Genomic DNA, 17,556 nt, shown 5'->3' with positions numbered 1-17,556 from the left:
GTCACATGAAGACTCGAAACTCCACCGCCTTCCATGCAGATTTAAGTGAAACTACAGGCTTCGGTGACTGGCGCCTACTGGCCTGCGAGAGAGCGTAGCAAATGACTGAGATGGTTTGCTCGAGACTCGTCGATAGCCGTTTCTCATATCGATCTTCTGAATTTGTGTTTGCTCGCTTCCGCCGTACAGGGGCTTATCCGCTTTTGGACAGTCGTATTTTCCTTTCGACGCCGCTTCTCGCAACTCTTGTTTTTCAGCCATATGGCGTCCTTGTTGGCCTGCGCCAGCTTCTTGGTCCTGGGAGCTCAGAGATCACCTCCTCGCGATTCCACACCTCGTCTGTCGTGTTGGCTCAATTGCGTAGGAAATCCAAAAAACCGAATGGCAAGCCATGTAAGTCTGCTATCTCTGATTCCGATTCTCCCGCATAACATGGACACGAATTTGCTTTCTTTACTAGCCTCTCCACCACGCACTCGTCTTGCGAAATCACTCCAGCCAACAGGCAAGGCAAAGAGGCTGGGAAAACTTGAGATAGCACCATCACATCCAGAATTCAAGCGTGATTCTGTCCCGCATGAGGGCCTCGCGCCGCAACAACGAGAGAGCCCACCTAGACGGAGGACGACTTCGGAATCAAGGTCCATTCCAAAGCGCCGGGTACCAACAGACGATGCAGATGCTGAGACTGAGGTCAAGAATTGGGCTATTAAAGCTCACTCTGAACGTGTAGACAGGCGCAAGGTTTTAGCACGTCAACCGCCCCCTCAAGTCAATCCTTTAGAAGAGGAATTTGATCTGTCTGCACCAGCTGCTTCCACAAGCAAAGACCTTCCCACTCGGTTCTCTTCTCCGCCCTTGATGCCTGGGCTGTTGCAAAGTTTACAAGAGACGCTGGGAAAGGAAGCAAGGCCAACTGCTATTCAAGCGTCGTCAATGAAGCATTTGTTTAAGGAACACGTGGAAGGCGAGAAGTACAAGGAGTTCCTTCTTGCCAGCGAGACAGGGTCGGGCAAGTCGATAGCATACCTCCTCCCGGTACTGCAGGATCTCAAACGCACGGAGCACGAACAGTCCAACGCTGTTGTCCACCATTCATCTCGCAAGCCTTTGAATCCACGTGCGCTCATACTTGCGCCTACGCATGAACTCACTCGCCAGCTTGCAAGCTTCGCGAAGAGCTTGTCCCATGTCATCAAGTTGCGTGTCATGTGCGCTAGCAAGGCGAACTACACCCAGTACGGTCAAGTCTAGTGGAACTGCTTCGAAAATGAAAGGAAAATTCGAGCAAGCTGGTGCTGCGAGTGACGCTGAATTTGTCATCTCCAAATCTTCTCGTGGGTCAAGACCGGTAGACCTATTGGCGGGTACGCCAATGAAGCTTCTTGAGATGGAGCGCGGCAGAGGCTGGAACTGGGAGGAGCGGGCAAGAGAGCGAGCAATGAGGATAGGGAAAGGAAAATCCGAAGGTCACGAAGATGTAAAGGAAGAAGACGGGGGCAATAAAGAACAGCCGCGAGAGTTCTGGGTTGATGAACCCGAGATGGGCTTGGAGAACGTGCAGTGGGTGGTTGTAGACGAGGCAGACGTCCTATTCGGTGCGTATTTGACTCAAGCTATGCACACGTTTACTGACACTATGCAGATCCGGACTTCCAAGCATCCACTCGCATGCTTCTTGCTGATATTGCTACAGCACGTGGTTCACCTGTCCCGGTAATCCCTTCCTCGGCCTTATCCTCGACTCCGGATTCAGAAGCCATAACCTACCCAATCAATCACCTACCCGTTCAACTTCCTTGTCACCAGCGCAACAATCCCCACATCTCTTGCTAACTATCTTTCAAACTACCACCCATCCCTCACCCGTCTTGCATCCCCGCGGCTGCATCACCTTCCTCCGACCCTTCGCACAGAACATACCTCATGGACTGGCGGGAACAAGAGCGCAGATATCGAGCGCCGCATCCGTCGCGTTTGGGCCGAAGATGCTCTCGTTCACTCTAAGACCGCAACCGGTCCCGGCCCCATCAAACTCTCCAAACTCCTGGTCTTCTGCAACAAACGCAGCAAAGTCGAGCAACTCGCTGCATTCCTGGACAGCCGCGGCATCAAATGCGTCGCGCTCACTGGCGGTGCAGATGCACGCAAACGGGGGTCGAATCACCATCTCGATGGGTTCTTGAAGACGGGTGGGCCTGTGCCGACGGGTCCAGGCGTGTGTGATCCGGCTCAGACGCCTCATGTGCTTGTTACGACCTCGCTTCTTTCCCGCGGGCTGGATTTTTCGCCGATGATTAAGCATGTGTTTATTGTTGATGAGCCGAGGAATATGATTGATTTTTTGCATCGTGCTGGTCGGGCTGGGCGTGCGGGCGAGGCGGGGAAGGTAGTGGTGTTCGGGAGGGCGAAAGGGAGGGGTAGTGGGCGGACGGAGGAGGTTAAACAGAGGGTCAAGGCTGTTGCTGGATAGATGGTGGTGGTGGGTCGTTTAGGATTGGTACGGTATTCAACTGATGTTATGTGCATTATCCATAGGCGTCTGATAATCCCTACTCACGGTTTTTGCATACTGTGCCCTTAGTTGTGGCAACCGTCGCACATAGCGCAGAGCCAATACTTTGCGTTGCTAAATAACCTCTGGTCACACTGTCAGGTTGCTACAGAAGTACGTCCAGGCAAAAAAAATTGCGATAAGAAATGTTGCTCAGAGTGCCGCTACCGAGGGAGAATGATTACTGCCGTGTCTACCAACCCTAGTTGAGGTGAGTCTCTGAGATATGACTATCGTAAAGTCTTTACCCCCTCGAGCTGCATAGCAACGGCAGCACTGACCATCCCCTTCTCAAAGGACGAAATTCCTTGTGAGGTGATATTTAACGGTGTCTTGACAAATTCTGATCAGGGCTCCCAATGATAGATAGTTCCTCGCGAAAACGAACATTCCTTGGAAGCTCCAAATTGATTTCCGTCAGATGTTCCGCATTGACAGGTAGACACGATGTTCCTCTTTCATATATGTTTTGAGACTGAATTCTGAAGAGTGCCGATATTAACGAGGACATTAATCGAAACCTAGAAGATACTCGAAGCAGTTTAGATCGATTGCTATCAGATAATTCTGCATTGCAAAGCGGACACGATGCGTCGATGTTCCTCCCTCAGGGTACGCTACATATATGTTCTGGGACCGAAGAGCGACGATATCGGAAATTTTTCGAGGTCGTTTTGGGGTGTCGACAGTCTTCTGAGACGTCAAGATCAGAAGATCTCAGAAGACTCTCGAAAATTCCATCAGGGGCCACCGACAACGAGGTCGGATGGGTCATGGTCATGATGTCAGCCTCAGGGAGCGAGAATGGAGGGTAGTTTTTTCAGCTCATTTCTTTCTTGATATGTCATATTCTTGTGCGAAGTAACATATGCATATGATCGTGTCTCACACGCCGGCGGGGAGCTGTGTGTGAACCTGTACATTACTTACGCTTTTTCTTGACTCTTATTACAGCTATTTTTTTTTCATATCATCCAGAAAACTCACTTAGCCGTTTTTATTTATTATTGGAGCGACGACACCACTTCATGTGGACTGGTCCAGACCGATCACTGACTAATGACGAGCTACTAATCCCCCCTGCTACGTACGTTATCTGAAACTTCAAGAGAGAATCGTATGAATGTTAGAGCTTGCCCAAGCCCTACAGTATAAAGTGTATCTTACTTAGTATCGTGTCTCTTGAATCCTATCTTGTATCTGATTACTTGAACGTCTGATTTCCCACTCTTGCGCCGTCTCTGGATCTGAAAGCTTATTGCTTCTCAATGCCGCCACATCATGCTAGCTACTTTTGTAAGTCGCGTAAGTCATCATTAATCATTACTTGGGAGTACTAGTACAACGACTGCCGATCTGCACGGAAACCGTCGACATATATATATATTTCAACGGAGACGAAGAGACGATCTCGCTCAAGTGCCAGAGAAACTAAGTAGAGCTGCAATGTCATCTGATGACGAGCACGACTTACCTTTGACAACATTGTAGTGTCTTGCACGACGAGGGCTTCGTTGCTTGACCATGGTAATTACCTACGTACTAGTAACATAGTACCACATTACCATGTGCAGCTAGTTGCAGATTAGTACGTGCCCGCCGTGATTCCAAGAGCATTTGTACCGCCCCGCACAAGCCCCACAAGTAAGGTCAACAACGACTTACCGTAAAAAGTAGCTAGTCTAAGCAGTGTCGCTCCAATAATAAATAAGAGTTTTCTGGATTCAGGTCTATTGATATGAAAATAGCTGTACTTAATTACCCCGGTTGTATACATGTATAAATCTTATCGTGGCTAGTTCAGGACTAATCATGTTCACCGTGCATGTCTCCGAGCTAGTCATTCCGATCAGGATTCATATACTTTGTCGCGACCGCGATCCTCCGCTGCCGGAGCCGATGATCTTCCTGGATTTAGAGCCCAGCTGCAGGCTGCTGCAGGGCGAGGTCAAGAAAAACAATTCCGTAAGCACAAAAATCGTTACTTCCCCACTATTTTGCAACATGCCTGATGGCATTTTCTGTTTGACTTTTAAGCTTGTCAGCTTCGCAGTCATTTTGTCGCCCTGAGATAACCCTGGGACCTGTTGGGTCACCAGTGACTCGTACACGACGCTCCGTAACGGTCACTAGGACTCGGTTGTAATCCAAACGGCACGTTTTTACTGCACTATCCCTGAAAAGCACTCGGGGGGATACCAGCTCTTTCGAGAATCTTGGTTTTCAGATCATCGTGACCCTTACTGCCAGCGGTAACTATGTCGTATGCTAATCAGCGATCCAAGCCTAAGTTCAGGCCCAAGAGCCTTGAATCGGACGCATTTGACTCGGAACTGGAAGTCTTTGAGTTGAATACCCTCGTGCATGCGCCGTGGACGTGCCGAAGTCTCTACTAGGATAGCCACGGTAAGAGCATACACTCAAAGTCCGAGGTCGTCGTCCACCTACTCAGTTTAATGGGCTCACAGGCATTTCATTTCCCGGTCACTTCCGCAACGTGCCAACAAGCGGCGCCAGGGTCACATAATAGCCTGGCATGAATCAGGACCACTCGATCAGGGCCTGGAGCCATTGAATGTTAATCTTTCGACAGCTTTCGACCTGCTCACGCAATTGTGCAATACCCACGGTCAATTTGTACGGGAGGGACGCCACCGCTATTGTCAAAGATATCGTAACAGCCGTACACTGCATCGGTTTCCTCAGTGCATGGTCTGCTTTTTCGTACGTCCGGATCTTGGATATGAAAACGGACTTGGTCACCCACAGAGTGCGTCCCGACACGCTGGCGACTTTACGTTGTTGGAAGTTCGGTCAATGTAGCGTCTAGAGCCTAGATGAGTATCGGGGCCGCCGGTATCAACCTTAAATGACAGTGTCATGTGGAACGACTCCAGTTTTTATCCTAGTTCATCATCCTCCTCTGAATAGCGGGACCGAAAAACTCTGAAGGTCAAGAAGCGAGAAGCAATCCATCATGTTCCTTCACTCGGGGTTGCCGAAATACATTCCCACATTTCCGCAGTAAGTATACATCCCTTTCCTTCCAGTTACGAATTTCGCCAATTCCTCGCTACCGTAATGGTCATGTAGCCCCGGGACAAAGTTCATCTATGACATACCCTGCCGCGCGAAGGCCTACGCGTACACATGTGTACCACATCTTGTAATAACCGCCACTCGTTCCGATCACCACCTGGCCAGTTGACAGCCATTCTAATTGGCCCCTCTAGCGCTTTACGACACCAACTTTTTGTATGTACGTTTTGCAGAAAGATTTAGACTAGCTGCCGCCCTTTCTAACTCGGTTTGTCACGAGGAAGTAGCCGACTGGTAGCCTTCAGCTGGTATAAAGACATGACTAGTTTCCAAAAACCGCCATATTCAAGAAGCCTCCACTGCATTTCGTCTCAGATATGGATACATTGCCTCAATTACCGCGGTCCTTCGTCGTCATACCTCTGGGAGCAGGATACACACGTTGACGTTAGGTGAGAAGATTATCATTTCTACCAACGTGTGCTAGTCCTCATGCTGTGTCCAGTTTTTACGATGGGCGGTTCACCGGTATCGGTGAATCACAAACTCTACCTCGAGGGTTTGATTATTCTCCGCCGACGTATGTATTTCTTCGCGAGTCAATGACCTTGACGCTCATGTGTGTTCCAGGAATATGGCGCATAGTCATGCAGGTTCCCAGGAATATTTCCATGGGCCGCCCCTGATCGACATCAGGGCTTGGGAAACCTTGTCCCATCATTCTTCAGAAACCTTTCCAGTGCAACTCGCCGTCAGCGCCCGATAATTGGCAGTACAACTATTCGCCCTTCCCGGGCCATGAATACCCCACATCCGACAACTACATGTATGAATCTACTCAAAGCGAGTGGACGACAACGCCAGGTGACGCTCATCCACCGTGCACGCCGTTCGTCCTGGACCTCCCTTCTTCTTCAGTGCCCCCAGAATCACACGTGCCTCTTTCTGTTGACAGTCGAGAACTGCATTATGAAGTTAACTTGAAGGCGACCGACTCGGACGAACTCTTTTGTTGCCCGCTGCCATCAAGTGATGGGACGTACTGCAATGCACTGATCCCGTGCATTGAAGCCTTTATCACGACGCACTTGCGCAGCGTCCACGCGCTACGTTCGAAGCGTATTGAAGTCATTAGTTGTCTGTGGCCTGGGTGCAAGTGTTGCATGCAAGCAGCGAGCATTCCTCGTCACATAATCACGTCTCACGTCAAGACACGTTTCCAATGCTCGTACTGTGGCAAAAGCCTCACGCGAAAAGACGGAAAGTTGAAGCACGAGAAAATTTGTCATGGAAAACCGTGACGCACTTCCACTTTCTTCAGGCCATTGATCAACCAACTTCGTGTAGTGCTTCATCTAATCTAATTTAACTAAGATTCTCTTGGATACTAATTACATCTTCTGAATTTTATACCACGTAGTTTTTTTGCATATTTGAACTTTCATACATGTAGGATCCCTCCGGGGGCCCCGGGGGCGCCCTGTTTGGTATAAATCTTTTGTGTTGACGATTGCAAAGTTGCCCGGGATTGTCAAGCTCTAGCACAAGTATTACTAAGCAAATTGATGTGATTTCGAGTGAGTCAATTTGCAAGCAAGCTGTTCTTCTAGCCACCAAGAAGCAATGTTTGCACTCCGGTCGCGCTGCGCGTCTCGTGTAGCGAATTCGCGGCTTTTCTCGACCTCGACACGCCTTCGCGCTCCTGAAGATGCACCGAAACCACCACGCTCCATCGATGACTCGACCTCTGCGCTGGACTACAAAACAGCACAACGGATACGTCCACCACCTCTTCCTGCTACGGACCTTCCAAGATCTCAAAGTGCAGAAGAGGCTGTGACGAACATCCTCTATAACACCCCTCCTCCGAGTCTGCAGCCCTTTAAAAAGTGTATTTTATTCGCAAATCAAGTTTTCGCACCTTTGCTAACGGAGTCCTGACATAGACATATCTTTAACTGCCTGGTACAAAACGAACCTGGTGTGTTATCCCGCGTATCTGGTATTCTCGCTGGTCGTGGGTTCAACATTGACTCTCTGGTGGTGTGCCGGACTGAAATTCGGGACCTAAGTCGGATGTCTATCGTCCTTAGTGGACAGGATGGCGTTGTGGAGCAGGCAAGAAGACAGTTAGAGGACCTCGTAAGTTGTCTTGTACAATACGCTCTTTCGCCTTTCTCATTGCAGAATAGGTGCCTGTATGGGCTGTTCTCGACTATACCGATACCCGTGTTATTACACGTGAATTACTCCTCGTAAAAGTGTCCATCCTTGGTCCCGAGTACTTGGAGGATCAACTTGTGGGTGGACCCTCGCATGAACCGAAGCGGGGTCCCCATCCAGCGTCATCGCGAGACCAAACTTGAAAAAGAAACCACGCTCGCCCACAATTTCGAGCGTAGTGCTCACCCTAACTCTCACACAGAGTCACATAGTCCACCCCCATTGACGCCCTCCGAGGCCCTCCGCCTTAAACACCAGCACCTTCAATCTATCTCCGTCTTATCCGACCAATTTGGAGCAAAGATCGTCGATGTGAGCGAGAACAGTGTCATTGTTGAGCTCACTGCAAAAACGAACCGCGTCATCGCATTTTTGAGTTTGCTCAAACCATTCGGAATTTTGGAATCAGGCTCGGACTGGTAAGTCTTATCTTCATGTCTGTGCGAGTCAAGTTAACTCTCTGTAGGTCTTATGGCAATGCCGCGGACACCCATCACGCATTCCTCGGATGATTCTGATGATGGAGCGGACGAGATTGGTGTTGTGGATGCTAGTTTACTTCCCCCCTGGTTAGGTGGTCAGTTGAAGCGGTCGTCATGTGATATGTATTGACTAAGATATATCATACCAGCAATTCTATATAGCGAGGATTCATATCGGCTGTGATCTTGTAATTCCCTGATAAGCATGGTGGAATGATATTATCAACTAACAACTGTCGTACGAGGTCAATCCTGGAAGATACATTGGCACGCTACACGTACGTTTGGGGTACGGGGGTTTTCACCCAACAATAGAGTTGGTCGATCAACGCGCCCAGTTGATCGTGTTGATCTGGTGCTTTGTAAGCCAGTGCTCATCTCACACCTTGCATAGATCTCCGCGTTTTCATATACGCACGCAGCCCCAAATTAGACCCTCCGACTTCTCTTCTTTGCCTCGTTTCCGCGTCTTCCGTTCCCTCAGCCAAAGTTTTAGTCACCCATCCAATTCCCTTAATCTTACTAGCGTGTTTTTGGTGTGGCCTCGTTCCTTCGTGGTCCCCTTCATCCTGCAACCCCGAGATCTGGCCTCAGCACGCTTAGAGGGTCTGCCCCCCTTGCGTCCGGCTTCGCTTCGGACTGCAGGCGCGGTCTAGCAAAGCCAGACCTTCCCCCACCGCACCACGAAAGTCTCGCTTTCGTGGTGGACATGCAGGGTGGATAGTCATCAAGAATAAGTACGCGCAGGTGTAAGGACTCTGGCGAAAAACGGTGACTCATCTGAGGAAACAATGAGCAAAAAAAGTAAACCTGATAACTATAGGAGACGAGTTACGACAGGGAGGGACAGCAAGGAAGACGGGGGGAATGACAAGACATGGCCAATGGAACGAGAATTCTAATGAGGGAGGCTAGGCCATGACGTGGCAAAGCCTCTACCTAGGTCACTTGTTCACTTCAAGTTCGACATCGAAGTATGTACTCCAGCATTTTCGATGTGAATATTGATGGGACATCTACAGGCCTGCTTTCGACGTTGAACCAGATGGACCTGCGACCTGTGAGACACTCTGGATATTTTTTTACAGATTTCAACCAACTCTCCGCGTTCATGGCTACTCCAATTCCACTGAATCGTTCTGAATTCAAATGGTTTCATTGCCAATTTTCGGAGCATGCAGCTGTCCCGGGTCTTATTGGTACACGTATCTAGTGATCGCCCCAGTGCGAGAGCTTGTCACTCAAGCTCAGTGCTGGTTGCGGAGTCCCTGCGATTTATACGTGGCTTTCTGCAATTTCATTATCGAATACATTGAGCCAGTTTTGTTGTATCGAACCAATTGCAGCTGATCGATGATCCACAACTTCGGTGCGCTGGTACACTTGTTGCTATATAACATGCACATCGTCATCGTATGTACAGGCGAAGTTTGAAGATCTGAAAGACTTCGGCGATTTGTGAAGCATTCACTATCATTTCCATGCCCCTGAAGTGATTGATCTTATACGTGCAAGTCTTCTCCTAAGCCAAATTATACTCCTTCTCGACATCTGCCAGGACTTTGGCCCATTTCCCCCATTCCAAGAACTGATCCTGGCCCACTCATCATCCTTCAGCACTCGTTTGTATGCAACCAACCAACAAGCAACAACGATGTCTGCATATGAAAAGGTGTTGCCCATGATCCACTTCCCGACAGTCTTCTGGTACCACTCGTATGCAGTATTGTACCCCTTCTCTAGTAGCTTCCATTCTGCATCACAGTTCGGATCCCAGGGCAACGGGACGTCTACCGAACGAGCTCCGATGAAGAACTTGGCGCTGGCGGGACTCAATATTTCTATGGTGCGTAGGAACATGAGAGCTTAATTCCAGATAGAATAAGGCTCATATAGGCAGAGTCGAACGCGCGTATCAGGGGTTCTGAGTTATTTGGGAAGATAGGCTTCTCGGGATATGTCTTTTCGAGGTAGGAGGCGATTTCGAGGGAGTCCGTGATGAGGGCACCGGTGTTGGGGTCGCTGAGGACAGGGACGGTATAGACGTCCGAGCTATCTCAGCGTTTGTTTGGCTTTGCACCGATGGCCTTCATAGCGATGGGGATATCTGAGTATTCGACCCAGATAGTCACGAATGGAATATCTTTGTAGCTCAAAACGAACCTGACGCAATAGACTTTGGTTAGATATTAAAGCTTCAAGGTCGCATGCATAACATGAACTACAGACCTCGGTTTTGCGGGATTGGGTGAAAAGGTATTGCCCGGGAGATCAGAGATAATGACATACAGAACATGCGACAGCATCGTGGAGTACTGGGACATGGGGTATGAAGCAAGTGTGAAGGGCTGTGACGCAACGTTAAGTTAGCTTCAGATAGAAGCCTGGTTTTTAAATATAGCTATAGTATTTCTAGGGAACTGACGTCGATGTTGTCAGCGGAAGCTATATCTTTAACTTGTGCAATGATGTGATAGTCCGACGCGATTCTCTTGTATTCTCCGACAAGCTGCTGCGCTAGCAAGAATGCGCCGAAAGGCTGACCAAGGTGAACCATCATTCGCAACGCTCGTGAGTGATGCTCCTCTTCTACAGGCGGACCGCCGGGAAACTCGTCAGAGCCGTCCGACTCAGACATGAACTCGGACAAACCCCCTATGCTTCTCGCATCGTCTGCGAAGTCAAGCTGCTCGAGGAGACGACGATCCCATGGACGGACAAGAACGAATGTTTGTCGAGTGGGTCTTTCCCGCGAGAACTGAATTAGTGTCTCGCCAGTGGTGATCAGCAAGTCTTGAAGCCCATCTGCTTTGACTCCATATATGAAATGAGTCTCCTGGGCTGGACCACGCCTTTGTCTGACTTCCGTGACACGGAATGAGATGCAAGGTAGATGCAGTCTACGGTTCGCGAACCGAGGAGCGCTCATGCTCTTCAGCGCGACATAGAGTTCCGAAGCCAAATCCACAGCCGCGGTATTTTTTCGCAGTAAAGAGACCTCTGCCTGGATCTCATCTTCAGACAAAGACGGCAGGGCACATGGTGGGGCGGCATATGAGGTAATGTCGGCAGGAAGACAACTATTGAACTCGGACAATTGTCCGACCCAATCGAGAGCAGTAATGTCGCCTGACCGAGCAACAATCTCCTGCAGGAGGCGCCCGAGCGCGTTTGCCTTCTTCTCGCCATAATCCACAGGCAGACGGACGTTGAAGACGCCAAACAACGAGTATGCGATGTCTTCCTGAACTGTTGTTACACGATTTGACGCCCATTGAAGCCTTTCTCGTACGCCGCTCATCCCTGGGGAGAAGTCGATGAGGGCTTGTCGATCAATGCCAGTCGCAACCTCCAACTCCTCCATTATTGCAATCGACTTTTTGTGGTTGGGAGAACGATCATTGAGGTATGGGGTCCAATCCTTCTGATAAAAGATGAGGACTTTGGAAGCAAGGAATTCCTGAAAGGTCCATCCTCGTTTGTTCCACTCACTCTTCCCCAGAGCGCCAGACTTGGATGAAGGCGGGACATCCGAAAGGTAGACGACCGTAAGTGCTGAGTGTTGGTACCAGACGAACATGGAGTTGAGCGATTGTTGCAGCTCGACATTGCTGCTCTTGTCGATGCAGCATGTATCGCTCCATGCCCAGCGGTAACCCGCATCACGAGCAATTTCGCAGAATCTCCGCAACTTTACGATGCCACCAAGCGAATTCAATTGGTACACAATTTTGCCCTGGATGTCCTGCAGCAGCGGCTCCCTCCCTTCCCATCTATGGGACAACATGACACAACGGAAGTAAGTCGCCACCGCTTCTGTGATGTGTTCGATTCGGAGGTCTGCACGCTTCATAGACCATGACAGCCAAAGCTTATTATGCTCTGCGCTCATTTTGAAGGCGCTTATCTGCGCTTCACGGTCACATAAGAGTCCGGTGGCTGTGTTGAGTAGACGAAGCGGGGCGGTATCGAGTTGTTGGTCGATGGCACTTCGGATAACACCTTCTGATTCAGAGGGGCTGGCATACTGATTGCGAAGATCTGAGGGAGGGGTTGAGCATCCAAACAATTGTGCCAATGAGGGCTTACTTTGCACTTCCACGTCGTGAGCACTTTCCAATTTGGTGAACATCATTCGGAAAGCCGCAATAGCTTCATCATAGCGTGATGCGCCTTGAAGCGCTGTGAGCTTCAACTTGTGTCCAACATAAGACGAAGGGTTGAGTTGGATGACCTTTGTATACTGAAGTCAGCATTTGGTTACAAAACGTCCTGAGTAGGTGTCATCGCACCTTTTGCGCATCGAGAAATGCTTCCCTCCATAGCATTTTCCCCAACTTTGCCTCACTACGACTTGCAAAGGCGGTATGGGATGCAGAATTTACGTTGATCACTGCCGAGTATAGGTTGATAGCGCTGTCGTGATTGCCTGCAGCGAGGGCAGTATGGCCGTTGTCAAGGCAGAGTGCGCTGCATTCTTCCTCGAAAGCTGGGTGAGATGCGGGTGAGGATTGTAGCTTGCATGACATTATGAACTCCAGACTTGCCATTGGACCAGTCAAGACAGCAGGCCATCGTATTGATGTCGATTTTATCCATCATGTCTTGGTATGAATTTAGGGCATCGACCAGCCTACCTGCTTGACGGAGCGCATCGCATCGTTTCTGGTGTGCATTTTGCCACAAGGACTTCAGGTCCCATCCAAAGAGCTGCGCAAAGCATGGGGTTCGACATGACAAGCATGTTCGGATGAATCGTATTAACATACCACCACAAAGTCCTCGCATACAGAATGAATGGTCAATGTAGATGAGAGTGCGCTGGACTTGACAGCAGCAGTGAATTGGTCGGCAGCGTGGTCGTGACGGGCGTCATTCATGGCATTGATACCAAGTTGAACACGCAGATATGCCTGATGTGCGAAGTTCAGCCAGATCGGCATCGACGCACGAACGAGAGATTGATCAAGGACATGATACTCACTTCCACTACGCGACATGCAAGAGAGTCATGATTCGGACACGCTGCAGCAAGCTCTTGCACAAAGATGATTGCTTCCTCGTGTTGGTCCGCATTGAAAATTGCGATGGCCTGAAAACCACGAGTTGAAATACGGATTACGTGCGAGAAAATCTAATATTGCCTTGATCAAGAGAAGCATAATTTTTGAATCTTCGCTCGCGAACGCGGACGCGAGGTCAAATGCTGTTCTCACGTCCCGGATGTAACCTTTTCCGCATAGGGCAATGCCCTTGGAGACATAGCCTATCAATGAGGGCTGGATGCTGATGGACTATGTTACGGAGGAAGGTTGGCCTTTCGTAAAGGGGTCATGATGGGTCAGTCTATCTCACCTTAATTGCATCCTGAAGGGCATGGTCCCAGTCGTGTATTCGTGCCATAACAAACGAGCGGTTAGCATACGAGACGTAGTTGTTCGAATCAGTATTGATATCTCGTGTAAATAGCTGTTCAGCGGTAGACAGATCCCCCGCGATGCATGCATTGTGGGCGGTCACGTTGATGGAGAGGATCTGGGACATGAAGTATGCTCAAATTGTGTTATCAGAGTCGAGGGTTGACACATACCTTGGAATCAGAGACTTGAGCCTTTGAATAAAATTCGGTGTTAGTAATGTGGAAGAAGGCGAAGGCGGAATACTTACGTCGTTTGTCACCTTATTGTCTGGGGGGTCCTTCGGCAAGGCCCCCTTGCGCGAGATGAGATGATGAGAGGGCAGGAAATCGACCGGAGAGTAGCGAAATAAGAACAGAGAGAAAAAAACCAAAATAATAAAATGGCTTTATATATGTGAAAAGCACCTTCCTCCTGCAAAGCATCTTTGTGGTCTACTGCCCACTTTGTGACCGAGTTATTGGTAGTGTCAAAACTTCCACTGAGGATGTGTTTGTCGTTCAAGAAAGTGAGGGATGACGACGATTGCTGGAAGATGGCAACAGTTTGTCGATCTGACAGCCGCCAGAGACGGACGTTGTCCACGGCGCCGGAAGCAACGAGTGTGCTACTAGGATCAATGGCAAGGGCATTGATAATATAGCCAGTGTGGCCCAACCTCCAGGGATCACCGACCCGCCGCCAGGTCAATGTATCCCATTCCCGTATGAAGTCATCATCACCACATACTGAAAGAAGGCGGGTGCCATCGGGTGTCCACGCGATGTGCGTAGAGGAACACTTCCACTTTACGATGCACTCCCTAGTACTTGAATTATAAATTTCGAGATCGCCTGCTGCGGAGATGGCAAGAAGTTCGCCAGACGGTGAATACAAAACGCGATGGACGTAATCACGAAAGTAGATTGGATTTCCTAGCAGCTGCCAGGTTTTGGTACACCACAGCTTCAGCGATCGGTCTGTTGAGCCGATGGCCGCCACTGTTCCATCGGGAGAAAAGTCCAGCGATAACATCTGGCCCGGGCCCAACTTGGATCTGAAGTACCAGTCGTGTTCGTCAAAGTAAGGGAGTTTTTCACCAGTTTCTCCATGCCAGGTGATGACCTCTCCGCTCCAATCACTGCTTATTATTATTTGACCATCTCGTGATACCGCCAAGACCGACACCCTATCGCTATGCCCCTCCATCTTCTTCAACACAACACCTGTCTTCAAGTCCCACAACCGAAGTGTCTTGTCGTTCGAGGCTGTAACCATTCGTTGTCTATCGGGGAAAATTGCGACTGCATTTACACGCTCTTCATGTCCTTTAAACTCTTGCACAGGTGTGGTGCTTAGAATCGGCCCCGACATTTTACTGGAGGTTAATGGTGTTGAGCACGGTCGAGGTGGACTGGAGGGATTGTGGGTGCCTTCCACTAAGTTGCAGAGGCCCGTGTATCGTGGGTTTCAATGCTGTATCACCGCATTTACCTGCCTCGTGTTTCCAGATGCCCAGGTCACTCGTGGAGGCTGTTCGCCTCAATACCTCCATTACCATTGCAGCAAGAATGCTTCCTATTGTCACACCCGCCTTCCTCGACATCTTACCATCTCGGCGTCTCTGCACTGTGCACATTCGTCCGACTCTTGTTTCCGCGGCTTCTAGAATATTCACTGCGGAAACGAGATTTTAACCAGATCCTAACCAGAGGAAGACAGCGTGTATAACACGACTCTAAACAGACGTACCCTCGTAATCAGACGCAAATCCGATGGGTTGCAAAATTTGGTCATTCAGTCTGAAGCAACACATCTAAGCAGACACTTTTCCAACTTTGCTGACACGTCTTTTCAGACCCCTGTTTCTTCTCTTCAAATACTCGCTATTCTACCACTAACCAGCCTTGCAAATCATCTTGGTCATCGGATTAGAGTCGAGTTTGTCACCTTGGCTAAGTTTGTTAAAATTCTCTCGAAGTCTCTGCTCCCTCCTTGACTTGCAACCAACCACAACCATCTCCACGCACCATGGTGCACTGCCCTCACTTAGCTGGTGCGAAGGATTCAGTGTCTTACTATCATGAGCTAATCGATCATGGAGATGAACCATTCGGTGAGTGACTTGCTCTTCATTCATGCACATATACTCATCTTGTAGATATCTCCTCCGAGTTGCGTCTAATTATGATGGTGCAGTTCTTCTTGGCACTCGAATGCTATCTATCCTGGATGGCCGCATGAACGTCGGTGTGATCGAACTGTCACTGCGAGCATTCCGGAAACACTATCTACTATGAAATACATGGACTCGATCATTGAATTACCAGGAACCAAGTGAGTAACAACTTTCAAGCGATCTTTCGTGGTACAACAACTCTAATGCTCTCACCTCAATTATAATCTAGGTGCCGCGTGATTGATCTCGCAAATTGATTTGCGGCTATGAGTTCTTAACCACCATATACCATCTCATCGCCATCGTGAATGTCGACTGATGAACGTTCTGTGTCCTGGATGAAGAACAATGAGGCCCACCAAAGCATCCCACCCCAGTCCACCCCCCGTATACACATCCGTGACGTCCGTCGCTATCGTACTTGATGAGGGAGCCCGATCATCTTCGAAATACCAGGCTAGTACCGAACGGATCATTTCCCGTTCCTCGAGAGTGAGTAGCATACATAAATACACATTACAACGAAGACTTTGCCAGACCTATGTCTCCTTGAAATTTACTGCGCAATAGCAAATAACTAAATAAGTGCCACGACGAAACTGAAAATGAATCAAAAAACCAAATTCTCCTGCTCCCTGCAGACGCCAAACAACCGTTAACTTCATGAAGCATCTCCCATGCTACACACCACTGCCAGTCGATATATGCACGCGCTCCTGAAAAGCGATTGAGGTCATGTGGGTTGCCGCGTCGGAGTCGGTCACGAGCTTAGCGGTATAGTCTCGAATGCCAAGGATCAGACGTGGTCCCAGCACAAACATCTGCACGGTCGTCAAAACTTGGAGTGTCCCATAATAAAAATCAAGTCCGAGGGTATTTGGGTTCTATATAAATGATGAGCTGTGGTTGCATGCAGAAGTCAGACAAATCCGCATACCACTGAGATCGCTGGAGACACAATCACGAGGTTGAAGCAAGAAACGGCAACAAAGCTAGCATGTTCGATCCTTTAGCGGAAAAGGGGAACCATATTCATATCTCGAACTCACCTCAAAAAGTAAAACACGTGCGATTTTATCAATACCGCGAAACAATCCTTGACAACCCCTCCTGTCGAATGTTGTCGCAGCTCACAGAAGTGTTTTACAACAATCCAGACTGCGAGAAACAGTGGGATGACCTCCCACACAGTGCCGAATATCCAAGTAAGGGAATTCAGAAGGATGGTATTGTCCCCATAGGTAGTCGCGCATTCATAGGTGCCAGAGAGAATGTATTCCTCTGGTATTCATTAATGAGTTTCGTGCACATTTTTGTTCATTCAGATTTAAGCGTACCTCCCGAAGTATGCATCGTTGACATTGCGGAGACCACTACGTTGAAAATGGTGTCAGCCAGGAAGATTACAACGAGAAATATCAGCATCTTTCTGGATTGTTGATACATGGCATGTAACCGAGTGATCATGATGACTTGCAACATGTTTCAGTGTCAATATCACTGAAGTCTTGTAACGGAAAAACTCACTCTGCAGCATTGGAAATACCACAACATACATCCAGTTCACTACAATATACAGAATCCAGCCTGATAACTCCAGTTAGCGATCAGCCTTGGGCGGATCACATACTCCAAACAGACTCACATCTATGGCAGTCATTACATCAGTAAAATACCACGGTT

The 17,556-nt window shown here is 49.0% G+C and overlaps 6 protein-coding genes across 6 annotated transcripts; 4 read left to right on the top strand and 2 right to left on the bottom strand.

Annotated features, from left to right (window-relative positions):
• Positions 1 to 101: 101 nt before the first annotated feature.
• DFJ58DRAFT_719324 (P-loop containing nucleoside triphosphate hydrolase protein) lies at positions 102 to 2,473 on the top strand (the record flags this gene model as incomplete). Its single annotated transcript, XM_041384604.1, has 4 exons — positions 102 to 393; positions 461 to 1,206; positions 1,250 to 1,602; positions 1,810 to 2,473. The coding sequence occupies 4 exons, from the start codon at positions 102 to 104 to the stop codon at positions 2,471 to 2,473; spliced, it is 2,055 nt and encodes a 684-aa protein (XP_041236335.1).
• On the top strand, positions 2,395 to 3,220 carry DFJ58DRAFT_821168 (uncharacterized protein). Its single transcript, XM_041392010.1, is given in 4 exon segments — positions 2,395 to 2,482; positions 2,539 to 2,625; positions 2,657 to 2,759; positions 2,779 to 3,220. 4 exon segments carry the CDS (start codon positions 2,474 to 2,476, stop codon positions 2,817 to 2,819), a joined length of 240 nt encoding a protein of 79 aa, XP_041236334.1. The 5' UTR covers positions 2,395 to 2,473; the 3' UTR covers positions 2,820 to 3,220.
• Positions 3,221 to 6,076: 2,856 nt separating this feature from the next.
• On the top strand, positions 6,077 to 6,947 carry DFJ58DRAFT_211547 (uncharacterized protein). Its single transcript, XM_041379262.1, has 3 exons — positions 6,077 to 6,173; positions 6,224 to 6,457; positions 6,512 to 6,947. The coding sequence occupies exons 2-3, from the start codon at positions 6,418 to 6,420 to the stop codon at positions 6,892 to 6,894; spliced, it is 423 nt and encodes a 140-aa protein (XP_041236333.1). The 5' UTR covers positions 6,077 to 6,173; positions 6,224 to 6,417; the 3' UTR covers positions 6,895 to 6,947.
• Positions 6,948 to 7,164: 217 nt separating this feature from the next.
• Positions 7,165 to 8,482, top strand: DFJ58DRAFT_821161 (uncharacterized protein; the record flags this gene model as incomplete). Its single annotated transcript, XM_041392009.1, has 6 exons — positions 7,165 to 7,482; positions 7,540 to 7,735; positions 7,786 to 7,893; positions 7,937 to 8,192; positions 8,283 to 8,393; positions 8,448 to 8,482. Exons 1-6 carry the CDS (start codon positions 7,217 to 7,219, stop codon positions 8,480 to 8,482), a joined length of 972 nt encoding a protein of 323 aa, XP_041236332.1. The 5' UTR covers positions 7,165 to 7,216.
• Positions 8,483 to 9,748: 1,266 nt separating this feature from the next.
• Positions 9,749 to 10,447, bottom strand: DFJ58DRAFT_821159 (uncharacterized protein). Its single transcript, XM_041392008.1, has 4 exons — positions 10,379 to 10,447; positions 10,157 to 10,354; positions 9,888 to 10,100; positions 9,749 to 9,858 (listed from the first exon to the last, which is right to left on the bottom strand). Exons 1-4 carry the CDS (start codon positions 10,389 to 10,391, stop codon positions 9,821 to 9,823), a joined length of 462 nt encoding a protein of 153 aa, XP_041236331.1. The 5' UTR covers positions 10,392 to 10,447; the 3' UTR covers positions 9,749 to 9,820.
• A 5,868-nt stretch (positions 10,448 to 16,315) lies between these two features.
• On the bottom strand, positions 16,316 to 17,484 carry DFJ58DRAFT_750140 (uncharacterized protein). The gene is made up of 5 exons (XM_041387722.1): positions 17,401 to 17,484; positions 17,211 to 17,345; positions 16,923 to 17,154; positions 16,811 to 16,865; positions 16,316 to 16,757 (listed from the first exon to the last, which is right to left on the bottom strand). The coding sequence occupies exons 1-5, from the start codon at positions 17,429 to 17,431 to the stop codon at positions 16,554 to 16,556; spliced, it is 657 nt and encodes a 218-aa protein (XP_041236330.1). The 5' UTR covers positions 17,432 to 17,484; the 3' UTR covers positions 16,316 to 16,553.
• Between the last annotated feature and the right edge of the window lie 72 nt (positions 17,485 to 17,556).

The sequence above is a fragment of the Suillus subalutaceus genome (assembly GCF_016647625.1).
Source record: "Suillus subalutaceus strain FC151 chromosome Unknown DFJ58scaffold_227, whole genome shotgun sequence".
Classification (NCBI taxonomy): Eukaryota; Fungi; Basidiomycota; class Agaricomycetes; order Boletales; family Suillaceae; genus Suillus; species Suillus subalutaceus.
This window is presented reverse-complemented; position numbering and strand designations above follow the sequence as displayed.

Coding starts and splice junctions, on each gene's coding strand:
- DFJ58DRAFT_821159 (XM_041392008.1), bottom strand. Junction 10,101..10,156: donor ATCTGGAATTAAGCTCTCAT/GTTCCTACGCAC, acceptor TCTTCATCGGAG/CTCGTTCGGTAGACGTCCCG. Junction 9,859..9,887: donor TGATGAGTGGGCCAGGATCA/GTTCTTGGAATG, acceptor AATGGGCCAAAG/TCCTGGCAGATGTCGAGAAG.
- DFJ58DRAFT_821168 (XM_041392010.1), top strand. Junction 2,626..2,656: donor GCGCAGAGCCAATACTTTGC/GTTGCTAAATAA, acceptor TCACACTGTCAG/GTTGCTACAGAAGTACGTCC.
- DFJ58DRAFT_211547 (XM_041379262.1), top strand. CDS start 6,418: ATGTATGAATCTACTCAAAGCGAGTGGACGACAACGCCAG. Junction 6,458..6,511: donor CGAGTGGACGACAACGCCAG/GTGACGCTCATC, acceptor CTTCTTCTTCAG/TGCCCCCAGAATCACACGTG.
- DFJ58DRAFT_750140 (XM_041387722.1), bottom strand. CDS start 17,431: ATGTATGTTGTGGTATTTCCAATGCTGCAGA. Junction 16,866..16,922: donor CACGTGTTTTACTTTTTGAG/GTGAGTTCGAGA, acceptor CGAACATGCTAG/CTTTGTTGCCGTTTCTTGCT. Junction 16,758..16,810: donor TGTCTCCAGCGATCTCAGTG/GTATGCGGATTT, acceptor TCATTTATATAG/AACCCAAATACCCTCGGACT.